The 14738-nt window shown below is 31.9% G+C and overlaps 1 protein-coding gene across 1 annotated transcript in view; it reads left to right on the top strand.

Moving 5' to 3' along the window:
• Positions 1-14738, top strand: part of LOC125054706 (eIF-2-alpha kinase GCN2) — a 33510-nt gene that overhangs the window by 2761 nt on the left and 16011 nt on the right. Inside the window, exons 6-16 of the mRNA XM_047656734.1 lie at positions 123-262; positions 1309-1807; positions 3596-3715; positions 4448-4571; positions 5089-5211; positions 6435-6695; positions 6834-6946; positions 8560-8786; positions 9624-9761; positions 12836-12882; positions 13866-14098. Of these exons, the coding sequence (XP_047512690.1) occupies positions 123-262; positions 1309-1807; positions 3596-3715; positions 4448-4571; positions 5089-5211; positions 6435-6695; positions 6834-6946; positions 8560-8786; positions 9624-9761; positions 12836-12882; positions 13866-14098 (2025 nt within the window). The remainder of the gene's footprint in view (positions 1-122; positions 263-1308; positions 1808-3595; positions 3716-4447; positions 4572-5088; positions 5212-6434; positions 6696-6833; positions 6947-8559; positions 8787-9623; positions 9762-12835; positions 12883-13865; positions 14099-14738) is intronic.

Here is a 14738-nt window from a genome sequence, read left to right as displayed (position 1 = left end):
GATTTTCGGCCTTTTCATCACAATGTAATCCTTTACCTTACAAACAATTCTTAACAGATTACAGCTTAGCTGGACCAAAACCGATTTAATACATCAATATTGAATCATTTTCTCTATTACAGTTACGCAGACGAAAAAATGTCGCCCGCTAAGAAAGTGATACGCGGTACGAACGTACCATGTACGTGCAATTCTCGTGGTGCGTACGTCCTGAGGTATACGCAACGAAATAACAAGAAGGTTTATATTGGCAATTGTTTGGGTTAGTATCTATAATATTGTCTTTGATTTACATTGCCTTTTAAATAAAACTTATTTATATTAACAAAATAATAGCTTTGCTCTGAAGTTTCACTACAAATATATGTTTTTAATTTGAACCTGTAGCGCCATAGGTTAGAGCATTCAATCAAACGCTTAATGATGTAAGGATAGATATCATATGATAACTTAATTCATAAGGTAACACAATGTACACTTACGAACGTCAATAAAGAAATACATATTAAATGCTTCTAATTTTACATTTACTACCACTTCTCAAATCAAGGGCGTAGAACGGAAGAGAACTGGCTAAACTCTCCGCCACTCTTTTTAATAGCCAAGTTTTTGTTTTACAAATTGTTTGTAAGGAGCTGCAACCATTACACCATGTTCCACATGACATCTTTGAGTAAATAGTTAATTAATAATAAACAATAAAAAAAAAGCAAATCAGCAGTAGGCATGGTGCAATAGTAGCACGCACTTACATTCTCGTGAGAACAACACGCAAATACATAGTCGATTAGATTTATACTACAAACATATTAGAAATATAGAATGCAACCACCTTATTAACTTAGCCCCTATTAGTCCAAAGGTTGCCAGCATCGTTATGCTAAGATTTATCATAAAATCAGATGAAAACAATATAAATTGATTTAAGTATCTCAACTTAATTTTCCCGTACAAAATCCCATAACTTAACTCAATACTAGTATTTATTAATAACAATATACCGTAATAAACTCTTAGAATTTTTACTAAAACTTATTTTTTTATTTATTATTTATTTATTTATTTACCCTTCGCTGCATTACAATATAAAAAATGTAACATGATTAAATATAAAGGAGGGCAACTGGCGGCCTTATCGCTTTCGAGCGATCTCTTCCACTCAACCACTGTGAGAAAAGTAAACAAAATGTATTAAATTAGATAAGGTAGGCGAAAAGTGCAAAAATACATATTACATATAGTTATTAAGAAAAAAAATTAAAATTTTATTCATGCTTTATAATTATTAATTATTATTAACACATTCAGGTCATTCATCAAACGGCTCTACAACGTACCTCGCAATCGACGACGACGGTCAGCAAGTGATCGCCAAAAAATGGTGTCTCTCCCCTGCCTCGGATTTCCAGACTCGGAACAGACAACTAAACTCAGTCCAGCAAGATCTAAAAGCCATGTGCAGGTTGAAACACCGCTCCCTCATCCCATACGTTGCTATGGAAACCGAATCTAAGAAGTCAGCTCGTCAATTCGTCTACATCTTCCGTGATTTCGTTTTGGGCAGTTCGCTCAAATACCTCAAGAATAAAAGTTCCTTCGGTGATATGTTTGAAGTGTTGAAACTAGTGAGACATGTTGCGTTGGGGGTGTTCAGTGCGTTAAATGAGTTGCATAGTGTTAATGTGTTGCATAGAGATGTGAGGTGTGAAAATGTCTTCTTGGAAGACTCTGGGACGGTCAAGTTGGTCGGGTCAAGTTTGGATATTCGATTGATGGAGGTGTATGAAGGGGAGAGTTATTGTGACCGGTGAGTTATTTATTAAATAGTCTAAACTGCTTAGAACAATATTTTTAAAAGTTTTATTTAAAGTGATGTATGACATACGGTTAACAAATTGTACCTACTTAATAATAAAATTGAGTAGGTAAAATTTGTGGGAGTGTTGGCCAAGTAGCTTCAGCGTGCAACTCTTATCACTGTGGTCGTAGGTTCGATCCCCGGCTGTTCACCAATGGACTTTTTTTATATTTAACATTTGCTCGAACGATGAAGGAAAACATCGTGAGGAAACTTCGGTTTCCTGTCTTAGACCCAAAAAGTCTACGGCGTGTGTCAGGCACAGGAGGCTGATCACCTACATGGCTATTAGATTGAAAAATTAACATGAAACAGAAATTTGAGGCCCAGACCTAAAGAGGTTGTAGCGCCACTGATAATAATAATATTAAGTACCTAATTAATAAAATATATTAATATTCATTTGGCTTTTGGGTTTGGCTAAAATTGTTTCCGAAGACGGGGGGTAAGTGGGGGTCTTACATGTACTATATACATTTCTCATTTAGTTTTTATTTTATTTAATACTATCTGCCCCCGTGAACTTCGTTTCGTCTTAATTTGATTTCCTTTATGAAACTGGTTTTTAGGTATTCCCGTGCAATTTTTCCATTCAATTTAAAGTTTCTTTTTACACGTTCAGAGTTTAAAATATACAAAAGGGGGTGCGTACAAAGTACACATGTCGGAAGTGAAACTTCTTTGGCAAACTAATTTTTAAGTCTTGTTTTAAATATTTATACAAATCTTAAACTTTAAATTTCCGAGACTTATTTATTTATTTATTTATGCTTTATTACCTTATTCACAAACATACACATCACAAAAGTACAAAAAACATGTTACAAAAAGTTGTAAGGCAACGGGCGGCCTTATCGCTAACAAGCGATTTCTTCCAGGCAACCCTAATGTGGAATAATGAAAAAGAAAAGACTTAGAGGAAGAGATGAAGGAAGATAAGTTCGGAATTAAATAAATTTAATTGGCACTAAAATATTAAGAGTGTCGAAAATAAATACAAATTAAAAAAAATATATTTACTAGCAGACTCGGCCAAGCGTTGCTGTGTCTATGTTTTTTGTTATATTACATAGTAGTAAACTATTCATGGTAAACGCTAGAAGAACGCCAGTCATGGAGACCACCATGCTTGTTTGGTGGTTATGTCATTAAATTGTAGCTTATGTGAAACGTTGGTACTTTCATACACTGCGCCATCTGTTAGAATTGTAACTATCAAATTATAATCAAATAATTTGCAATAAAATAATATTGCGGGTATAAATTGAGATGTAAGCTAAGCTATCCTATCTTTTAAGTTGGATCAAACAAACACACGGTGTGCAAATTTGATAGATATCGGTTCGGTAGTGTAGGAGTCCATAGCGGACAAACAACGTGACAAGTAATTTATATATATATTAAGATTTATTCGATGATAATAACACGTGGCATTTTAATTTACAATTCGTAATTTGAGATTTCAATAAATGATGTTCCATAGAAGATAAAATACTAAAATGTCATAAATTCTCTTTACGAAATTTAATTTTAAAAACAGAATTTTTTATAAAGTTATTCGCCCTTCCCACTCTCTCTCAATCCGTCTCAATCGCTCTCTTTTTTTCGACAAAAACGCTGCATATCTTCGTGACCCTAATATTATTATTGCGTTTCATCCGTAAAAAATTACCCTCATGCGCCTAAAGAAGTTTCACTTCAAAATTACAAAAATATATATTTTTTTATGATTTCCAGGCAAACAAAAGCTCAGGACATCTACGCCGCAGCGCAATTATTGCTGTCAATAGTATGTCCCGAGGCAATACATGAAATACCGTCCGATTTCCCTGGTTCAGCCAAAGACTTCTTCTCGAGGTAAAATAAATTCGTTCCTAAATTTACAATTTTTAAAATATGATATTTTTCTTTTGATATCTTGTATCCATAAATTCTAATTATGATTTTTAAACATTATTTAACAGTTATACATACAGGATGGTCAAAAAGTCTTATTTTCGAATTATAATAAGAATTAGTAAAAAAAGTCAATTTTCTTAAAAAAATGCAAAATAAATTATAACTCTGCAGGGGTTGAGCTTAGAGACCTCCCGTAGAACAATTTTTTGCAGCTGATGACCTCATCTATCCCCTATTTGCGTTTGATCCATGACTTTTTGGCCCCCCTGTATAAATACATTTTTAATTTTATTTTTGGTTTGCTGTAACTTATTGAGTGTGCTAATAAATAATAAGAGTGTTGGCCTAGTGGCTTCAGCGTGCGACTCTCATACCTGAGGTCGTAGGTTCGTTCCCGGCTGTGCATCAATGGACTTTCTTTCTATGTGCGCATTTAACATTTTGCTCGAACGGTAAAGGAAAACATCGTGAGGAAACCGACATTTCTTAGACCCAAAAAGTCGACGGCGTGTGTCAGGCACTGGAGGCTGATCACCTACTTGCCTAATAGATTTAAAAATGATCATGAAACAGATTCAGAAATCTGAGGCCAAGACCTAAAGAGGTTGTAGCGCCACTGATTTATTTAAATAAATAATAAAATGTACGTTTAAAGTCCCCATACCCCTCACCCCATTGAAGTAATTGTAGATGTTTGACAGAGGATGAGCATTCACAATGGCCGGCTGAGAAATTGGTACAACATGGGTTTTTAGTTGACGCACCAGTGAAGTTACCTAATAGTAAGGAAAATAACGGAGAAAATGAGTCTGAGGTTCGTAAAATGTAATCTACTTTACGATGCGCGTGCTCCGTCACAAAAAACCGACACCCTGAAGTTAGCTATAGTCAACATTTTAGTTTTTCCTATTACGTAGCATAATATTTTTGAAAAGATTTTTATCTTGTTACGACAAAAAAGTATAACTTCTAACGCGTGTACATACACGTTTTTTTTTTTAAACTTAATTTTTTTCGCCGTTTGCTTGACGTGAAATGTCCCATTTGTCATTATTATAATACATAATGAGGTAGAATAACGTCAGGAAATACTCATTAAATAGCTATGTATAAAATATATAATAATAACACTATTTAAATCACAATAGGAGAAAAATTAAAATAGACAATAGATGTAAAATAATATGTACCTTTTCGCTTTAAGTTCTACTAAGAAACTAGCTAAACAAAATTAAACTAAGGGGATTGAGTTAAAAAAAAAATATTACAAGGTACCTTTATAAATAAGGAAAATGTTGCCAGGTGATTTTAAGTAATATTTTTTTTTTAAGGACGAAGGTGGCAATACAAAAATAAACAGTATAAACACACAAGTGAACGGACATTCGCGGTTGAACGCCGAGTTTGAAGTTCTCACGTGGCTCGGTAAGGGTGCTTTTGGGGATGTATTGAAGGTGATTTTTAACTAATATTATTTTACTAAAGGTAAACTCTTCCGTACTTTAGAAGGTCTTGGATTCCTAGGAGAACGATTGATTTGGCATACAAAACTGTTTTTTTTTTTTTAATATAAAGGCATCAATAATTTACAAAACCATTTGAGGAAAAATCTTAAAGAGAATTTCTTCAAATAGCAACATTATAAAAGATGTCACTATAAATTGCCATCATCTGTCAAAATGTAGTGTCAAGTGGATTGTGCGTGATCTAATTAAAATAAATAATAAAAAGTTATTTATGATATAACACAGTAAGGAATAGAATGAAGAAAGAGGAAGTTTGATGGTGTGTGTGTCAAATGTCCTACACTTATACTCTGATTTTTAATTCCGTAGATTTCTGACAGCTATCATTTTTTGACATGTCAGAGATGACACACTCTTGGCTGGGCACATTTTTCAATTTAATACGAGTCTGAACATCTGAGTCTATACATATATTTTGTTGTTAGTTAATGTCTAATATATTTTATTAAGTGCGGTGCTCCACATTAAAAGTGGTTTAACGGCGAGTGGTAATTACGTTCCTTTTCATCACAAACAGTAAAAAACGCACAAGTAAAGATAACATTATTTTTTTTAAAGGTTTACTAAGCCTGGAATTAGTATGCAGTGATGCCAGCTAAAGAACAAAATAAAGTAATTAAAGTTAATTCGATATATTGATCGTGATATTGGAATTTTTGTTATTTTTGTGTATTAGGTATTTGAGTAGGTACTTAAATAAATATTTAGATTTACTTTTCTGTAGTTGAAACATAAAAAATACGTAGCATTATTTTTATTGCATCCAAATAAGTCAAATTTGTCCCTTTTTCTGTGGAGAACTTTTTTAGTAGCAACACTTATGAAATGACAGAATTCTACGGAATGAAAAATCTGAGGATAGTGTTACATTTGACACAGACACTATAGTAAACTACAGAAAGAGACAAAAGAGTTCTTTGGTTAAGAGTGTTATTAAACTGATGTTTACTCTTTTGTCTTATTCTCTCTTTGAAAATTTGTTTCTTCTCGTCCTTGTTCACTTGTTTTAAGAACAGGCAGTAGGATTATCTGATGTTTTAGTTAAAACTAATATATGGTCAAATACAGTTCTCTTTTCTACGCACTTGTTTTAAGTATAGGCAGTAGATTTAGAAACATAATTTTTGTATAAAGTAAAAATCGAATTTCAGGTCAAAAACAAACTAGACGGCGGCTTCTACGCAATAAAACACGTGAAACTAAATCCCAAAAGTGTTGAATTGAATAAAAAAATAACCCGCGAAGTGAAGTTATTGTCGCGGCTAAATCATGAAAATGTCGTCAGATATTATAATGCCTGGATTGAGACTATTATTGACACGGAGATAGAAGACACGAGCGTTGAAACCACGCCGGTTAAAAGGAAAGGGGATAGTTTGCTGGATGTTGTAGCTAAACTTGGACAGGTCAAAGTAAGTGTGAATAAACTCATTTTTAATAATATTTTTTTTTTTCGGTTTTCGTTTTTCTATAAATATAATATTCGTTAACAAAGAATTTTTTGCCTCATTAAAAGAAGTAAAGTAATTTTTTTTCTATTCTTATTACAGGTAAATTGGTCGATGTCAGATGGTCCAGTCCAAACTCGAGACAGTGAATCATCGAGTGAAGAAGATTCTGATGATGACGATGATGAACCGGATCTCTGGTTTAATATCATGAAGTGAGTGTTATTTCTCGCATTTAAAAATGTATTATACTCTGATTTTTAATTCCGTAGAATTCTGACAGCTATCATTTTTTGACATGTCAGAGATGGCAAACCTTTTTTTTTTACCGGGCACATTTTTAACGGCGAGTGATAATTACGTCCTTTTCATCACAAACAGGTAAAAACGCACAAGTAAAGATAACATTTTAATTATTTAAGAAAGTTTATGTTCTGCCAGCTAAATAATAAAATAAAGTAACTAAAGTTAATTCGATATATATTTTGTGATATTGAAATATGTATTTGATTTAAAGAAAAACGCTTTTTACCGGATTAAAGTTATGTATTATTATAAATTTACAACTATTTGACATAATTTCAAACACAAAAACAAAAACAAGACACACACAGTTCCCCGCCAGCCAGCCTACTTGCCATATGTAAAGGGAGTTACAGATAGAATTAGCCGGATCCTAAAACGAGCTTCTATTCATACAATTTTCAAGCCGCACAAGAAGATTCAGCAATTCCTAAGACCAATCAAAAGTAACACCCCATTGCAAGATGCAGGTATATACAAACTGGATTGCGACTGTGGCCTGTCTTACATAGGGCAAACTAAACGCAATATGTCCAGCAGACTCAAAGAACACATTGCAGACATAAGACATAGACGACACACAAAATCAGCAGTCTGTGAACACATACTAGATAGGCCTAATCACTACATACGCTTTGACCAACCGAAAGTACTTGCGAAAGAGAAAAGATTCTTCCCAAGATTGGTACGCGAAGCCATTGAAATCAAAAAACACCCCAATTTCAATAGAGAAGACGGCCTAAAATTGTCAAACACCTGGGATCCAATAATATCCAAATTAAAATCTCAAAAAGAAAAACAATCCGGGGAAATAGAGGACACCGTGAGCCATTTTTGCCAAAACCCTCCATCTTTTAGTCGATACCAACTCCGGGGAAATAAATACAGATAATGCAACTTTCTCTGCAGCTGTGATACTTTTTGACATTCAACATCTTTTGTCTTCAGTCACCGTGACCACGCACGCTGTAAAGCACGCGAAACGTCGGATAAATTTAAAATTATGTCAAATAGTTGTAAATTTATAATAATACATAACTTTAATCCGGTAAAAAGCGTTTTTCTTTAAATGTGTAATAAGAGTTATGTTAATCAAAGACAATACTATATGTATTTGATTTTTGTATTAGTTCACTTGAGTATGTAAATATTTTGATTTACTTTTTTATAGGTAAAACATGAAAAAAACGAAGAATTTTTTTATTGCCCTTAAAAATAAAAGTCAAATTTGTCCCTTTTTCGGTAGAAAAGTTTTTTAGTCGCAACACTTATGAAATGTCAGTATTCTACGGAATTACAAATCAAAGTATATATTCGTAGTAAAGTAAAATCTGTATATTGATTAGATTGTACACATTGTATCTAATAATATGAAAGAAAGTAATTAAAAACTAAGCAAAATTAAAGTTTTATGATAACAAAAATATATATATAGTCCGACATAGTAGACTTCCACGAGATCGGTATCTACGCGAGTGAAACCGGGGCATTGCTAGTTATTAATATTTTAAATATTTTCTATTAGCCACGATGAAGACTCGAGCAGTGTCATAGAGTTTGAAGTGGATTCTCAAAACAAGTCGTTAACAGCGCCCTCTGAAGACACGACGATATCAGTTGAGCCACGCCTACAACAGGTGCTGTACATACAAATGGAGTTCTGCGAGAAAAACACTCTACGACAGGCTATAGACAATTCGTTACATAGAGAGCATTTTCGCGCATGGAGGCTGTTTCGAGAAATTTTAGAAGGTATTTTGATAAAAATTAATATTATTTAAGAAAATTTAATTTGATTATTTCTGTACTAAAATATCTCATAATATACTAATATGTAATGTCTAACATAGTACTCCAGCAATATCTTAAATCAGTACTAAAACAAAATACAATTTATTTATATCAGCGCCATCTGTCTTCATAGTGTACAACGAGTAATATATTTTTAGATAAACGCCATCTATACTTATTATATTATAGATTAAGGATTTTTTGCCAAGAAGTTAAACATGTGACTCTCATCTAGGGTCGTACGTTCGAACCCTAGGTTCAAAAGTTATTAAGTAATTTTTTTAAAATTTATTGTTCACGAAACTTAAATGGTAGGTCGAAGGAAGAATTTACTAGGAAACAGTTACCGAAAAACAGCAAGTTAATTTTCAAATCATAACTGAAATTCATATTCCAAATGATTTTAATACATTTTCGAATCAAGAAATAATCAAACAATTTAACAAAAAAAAAAATAGAAATAATAATAATAAAAACAAATTAAACCTTACAACCAATCTGCCCCCCTGTGGGCCTTGTAATCATATGGAAGTCAAACGTAGCGCTATATCGATTCTTACCCTTAGCCCCAAAAAAGGACACTCTCTTTTAAGAGAGCTTTAGCCCGGCAACGCACTTACTAACATGGATGTCTTTGTGTTACGGTAGCTGCTTTTTATGATTTCTGCGTAGGCTCCTTTGCCCATACTAAAGCCAAGTTAGTCAGGCACGAAAGGCTGATGACAAGAAACGTATAGAGAAATGTGTCTGCCTCACTTCAAAATTTCCGTCAGATAACTATGAATCTTCAATTTATAGGTTTGGCTCACGTCCACCAAAAAGGCATGATACACAGGGACTTGAAGCCTGTCAACATATTCTTGGACTCCAACGATCACGTCAAAATTGGAGACTTCGGTCTCGCTACTAAGGTCTTCACTGGATTACCTGTTAATGGTCAGATTATTTATTATGTATATACTTATTTATTTATTATTTATTAACACTTCGTTACATAAACATAATAAAAATTGAACATGAATTGGGTTAGACACACTTGAATTTGATTAAGTTTTTGCCAATTTTATAAGTTACGCTAAAATTGTGATCTATTTAAAGGCAAAGTTATTATATTATCAATCTCACCTCTTTCATTGATTCCATACTAATTTATTTTTATCCTTACGACTGACAATTGTGTGCCTTTCTTCATGTTAAGGATATTAGTCTAGTCGACAAGTTGAAAATGGAACAAAATAGAGATACTACTCTTAAAATTATGTGCGATAGCTCATTGGATCCGGAATGACGTCCAGAAAAATGTGCTAAAAGCGTGTATTAGCACATAAAAAATTGCAAAAGTTATAGACAATTCAAGATGAAAAAAAATGGCATTTAGTGTTTTGCCAATATTTAATAAACTATTAATATTTAAGAAATTTCAAATAAAGATTCTGAAAGAGGAGGAAATTTCCAATAAAAAACTCCCGGAACTCTATCTCCATTATTTATAATTTTAATTTAACGCTGAAAATAGGTCTGCGGGTGACATTTTTAGGATTCGCGCGTGGCGTCAAAAGCGACTACGGCACATTAATTAATTTATTTAAGGCATTGAATATTTTTTTTTTAATTTGAAAAAATTATAGTGTGTTCTGAACACTATAATTAATTTATTCCCGTTGAAAATTTTACTTAAAGTTAATTTTTCAACAAGTTAAATAATTGTTAACTCACGAAATTTTCTCGAACGACCGTCTTAATTGTAAGTGAAAAAAAATGTTTAAATAATGGTCGTAAAAATATTTCGCTTCGTAGAGCCTTTCTTACATACATACTTAACAAGATCGTGCCATAAAAGTTAAAAAAATATTTATACTTTGTTTATAACATTTTTTTTACTTAAACAAAAACTTAAAAATCCATGTAATGTTGTTAAAAAAATTTTTTTTTTCTAAATCATCATAATATAATCGTTTTTTTTATTAATACAAGGTATTTATTGATTTGCAAAAAAAAAATCCCGCCATTTGTTGATAATTTTTTTTTGAAACAAATTGATTAAATCAAATTAAAAAAAAAAAATTTAACACAACTTTATTACATTAAAAATTGTATGATTTTTAAAAAAAATTTTTTTCCTTAATAACAATTTTTAATTGTTTATAATCGTTTTTTTGTAATTTTAAATAAAAGTAATATTCACGATAATCAAAAAATTTACAAAAAATTTTTTTCTATACTTTGTTATATATGGTTGTTTTTGTTAATTTTAGAAATTTTAGAAAAAAAATAAAAAAAAGTTGAATATTTGTTTTATAACAAATTGGTAAGTTAATAAACAATAGAATTGTTGATTAAAAAAAAAAATTCTGTTACTTTATAGAGGACTGTCAATTATGATTTTTAGAAAAAAAAAAATTTCTTAACTAATTATTTAAACAATAGAAAATAAAAAAAACGATTATAAACAATTAAAAATTGTTATTAAGGAAAAAATTTTTTTTTTAAATCATAACATTTTTAATGTAATAGTTTTGTTAAATTTTTTTTTTAAAATATTGATTTACCTAATCAATTTGTTTAAAAAAAATTATCAACAAATGGCGGGATTTTTTTTTTTTGCAAATCAATAAATACCTTGTATTAATTAAAAAACGATTATATGATGATTTAGAAAAAAAAAATTTTTTTAACAACATTACATGGATTTTTAAGTTTTTGTTTAAGTAAAAAAAATGTTATAAACAAAGTATAAATATTTTTTTAACTTTTATCGCACGATCTTGTTAAGTATGTATGTAAGAAAGGCTCTACGAAGCGAAATATTTTTACGACCATTATTTAAACATTTTTTTTCACTTAAAATTAAGACGGTTGTTCGAGAAAATTTCGTAAGTTAACAATTATTTAACTTGTTGAAAATTAACTTTAAGTAAAATTTTCAACGGGAATAAATTAATTATAGTGTTCAGAACACACTATAATTTTTTCAAATTAAAAAAAAAATATTCAATGCCTTAAATAAATTAATTAATGTGCCGTAGTCGCTTTTGACGCCACGCGCGAATCCTAAAAATGTCACCCGCAGACCTATTTTCAGCGTTAAATTAAAATTATAAATAATGGAGATAGAGTTCCGGGAGTTTTTTATTGGAAATTTCCTCCTCTTTCAGAATCTTTATTTGAAATTTCTTAAATATTAATAGTTTATTAAATATTGGCAAAAAACTAAATGCCATTTTTTTTTCATCTTTAATTGTCTATAACTTTTGCAATTTTTTATGTGCTAATACACGCTTTTAGCACATTTTTCTGTACGTCATTCCGGATCCAATGAGCTATCGCACATAATTTTAAGAGTAGTATCTCTATTTTGTTCCATTTTCAACTTGTCGACTAGACTATATATCGAGGCGATGTACTCAGTGATTATTATTTTAAGATAAAATTGTGCAACAACTTATGATATAGAGTCTGGCTAATGAAAGAAGATAATTGAATTATTTGAAAACATTCGGATAGCAACACAGAATGTCATTGAATTTCTTAAGTTAGTATGATTTATTGTATTGATACTTCATTTTTATTCCTATTATATATTTTTTTCCGAAAATAGCCTAAACTTTGCTTTATTTGATACAATATTTCGTTTCTTTCGCAGGATTTGATTATTCCAAATAAAGTTGTGTTTTATAATAAATACAGTTTTAGTTTTCCATGCAATGCTGGTCATTTTAATTATCAATAGTAAAAGACTAAATACGTATAGTATTTAATTTCATAGAAATACAGTTACTAACAATGTAAAAAGTAATAAAATAAAATTAAGTATCAAGTAAGTTTAATCCACAAAATATATCAAACTTTTAGGGATACCATAGTAATTTTTTTTGAATTTGCCGCGCTTTTTCATTAGCCAGACTCTAACATGATTAAATGAAAAAATAATTGTAAAACGGATGCAGGAATGTGTCTAACTCGCTGACATAGCTGAAGAAATAGTAAAGATAGATAATTTAACGTTACAGATAAAACGCAAGATAGCAAAGACACTGATGGACTTCTCACGGGAAAGGTAATTCATAAATTTCTCTATAATTTTATTAATTTTATTATTAAAAATAAATTATAGGTGGATTTTATTCTACGTAAAAGCCAAAGTTAACCAATGGCTAATTGGCCTGTAATTCTGTAAGTTTTATCTATCTGAAACCAGCTGCCCACTGAAATATTTTCGAACCAATTCGACTTAGGATTCTTTAATATAAGAATGTACCAATTCCTAAAAGGCAACGCAATCGCGAACCCTCTGGCATTGAGTGCCGATCAACGGCGGTATCACTTAACATCAGACGAGCCCGTTTGCCCCTTGTTATATAAAATAATAAATAAATACCCCGGTTCTGCACCAATCTTGCTCTTTTTATTTAGCGAGATTTAGAAACTGGACTTACTGGCTGACTGATTTTGACATAGGCAAGATAGCTTATTTTAAGTCTCGTAACTGAATCTCTCACTTGAAAATGAGATTTAGAGCTAAGTGTCTGCTAAGTTCAGATATATGGGATGCTTTAGATCGAACAATTCCAATCTAACGTACGTTGTGTAAAGTGTGCTTTGTCTTTTAACGGTGCTGCAATATTTTTAGGTCCTTAGAATTCTGTATCTGTTCTGTGATCATTTCTAATAGGCAAGTAGGTGATCAGCATTCTGTGAAACCGTCAATATTTTGGGTCTAAGGCACACCGGTTTCCTCACTATGTTTTCCTTCACAGTACGAGCGAGTTAAGTGCGCACTTTCAGTAAGTCCATCCGGGGATCGAACCTATGACCTCACGGATGAAGCCACTAGGCCAACATTATTCTCTTTACTTGTCCTTAAAGATCATAAATTATTTATTTATTTATTCACACTTCTTTGCATTAAAAAAACACAAATATAACAATACATAAAAATTATAAGGGATGCAACGGGCGGCCTTATCGCTAACAAGCTATCTCTTCCAGGCAACCTAGAATAAATTCGATTGGAGTCATCTGAAGGGTTTATTTTTTTAGGTAGGAACAACACTGTACGTGGCACCCGAGCTACAACAGTCCGCAACCAAAGTTATATATAATCAAAAAGTAGATATTTACTCCCTCGGAATTATTCTATTCGAAATGTTCCACGCGCCATTTGAAACTGGCACCGAAAGGTTCACAGTATTAACAAATTTGAGGAAAAATGATGTTATCCTGCCCCCGGACTTTGTTAAAGAGGAGAATGCTAAGCAGATTCATGTTATAAGGTACGTCTAGTTGAATATCTCTTACGTGTTTGGGTTTTAGCTGTAAAAAAAATAGCTGAATAGCTACTAGTTACCAAAAAGGTGATCAGCCTCCAGTGCCTGACACACGCCGTCGACTTTTTGGGTCTAACCTATGTCCTCACTATGTTTTCCTTCACCGTTCGAGCGAATGTTAAATGCGCACATAAGAAAGTCCATTGGTGCACAGCCGGGGATCGAACCTACGACTTCAGGGATGAGAGTCCAACACTGCTCGGGTTTTAGCTCGGAATTTGAGAACACCCCAGAAAACTCAAACTCATTTATTCATATCGTAACACGATATAAACGTCAAAAAAGAAATTTACATTAAACTCTTCTAATTTTACATTTACTACCAGTTCTCAAATCAAGGGCGTAGAACAGAAGAGAAGATCTATCTAATAAACTCTCCGCCACTCTTTTTAATCGCCAAGTTTTTTTTTACACAAGTGGTTCTTATATCGCGTTCATTCAGAAAAACTCTTCCGTTTTATAATTTCGTATAGATTTAGTATTAGAACATAGCAAGAAGATTAGCAAGAGAAGTAAGCTAGCTTGAGTTGGGTGTCTCTCCCGACTTGTCACGGTACCTGACTGACTATGCAGTGATGATATGATG

The sequence above is a fragment of the Pieris napi genome, chromosome 12 (genome assembly GCF_905475465.1).
Source record: "Pieris napi chromosome 12, ilPieNapi1.2, whole genome shotgun sequence".
In the NCBI taxonomy this organism is placed as follows: Eukaryota; Metazoa; Arthropoda; class Insecta; order Lepidoptera; family Pieridae; genus Pieris; species Pieris napi.
This window is presented reverse-complemented; position numbering and strand designations above follow the sequence as displayed.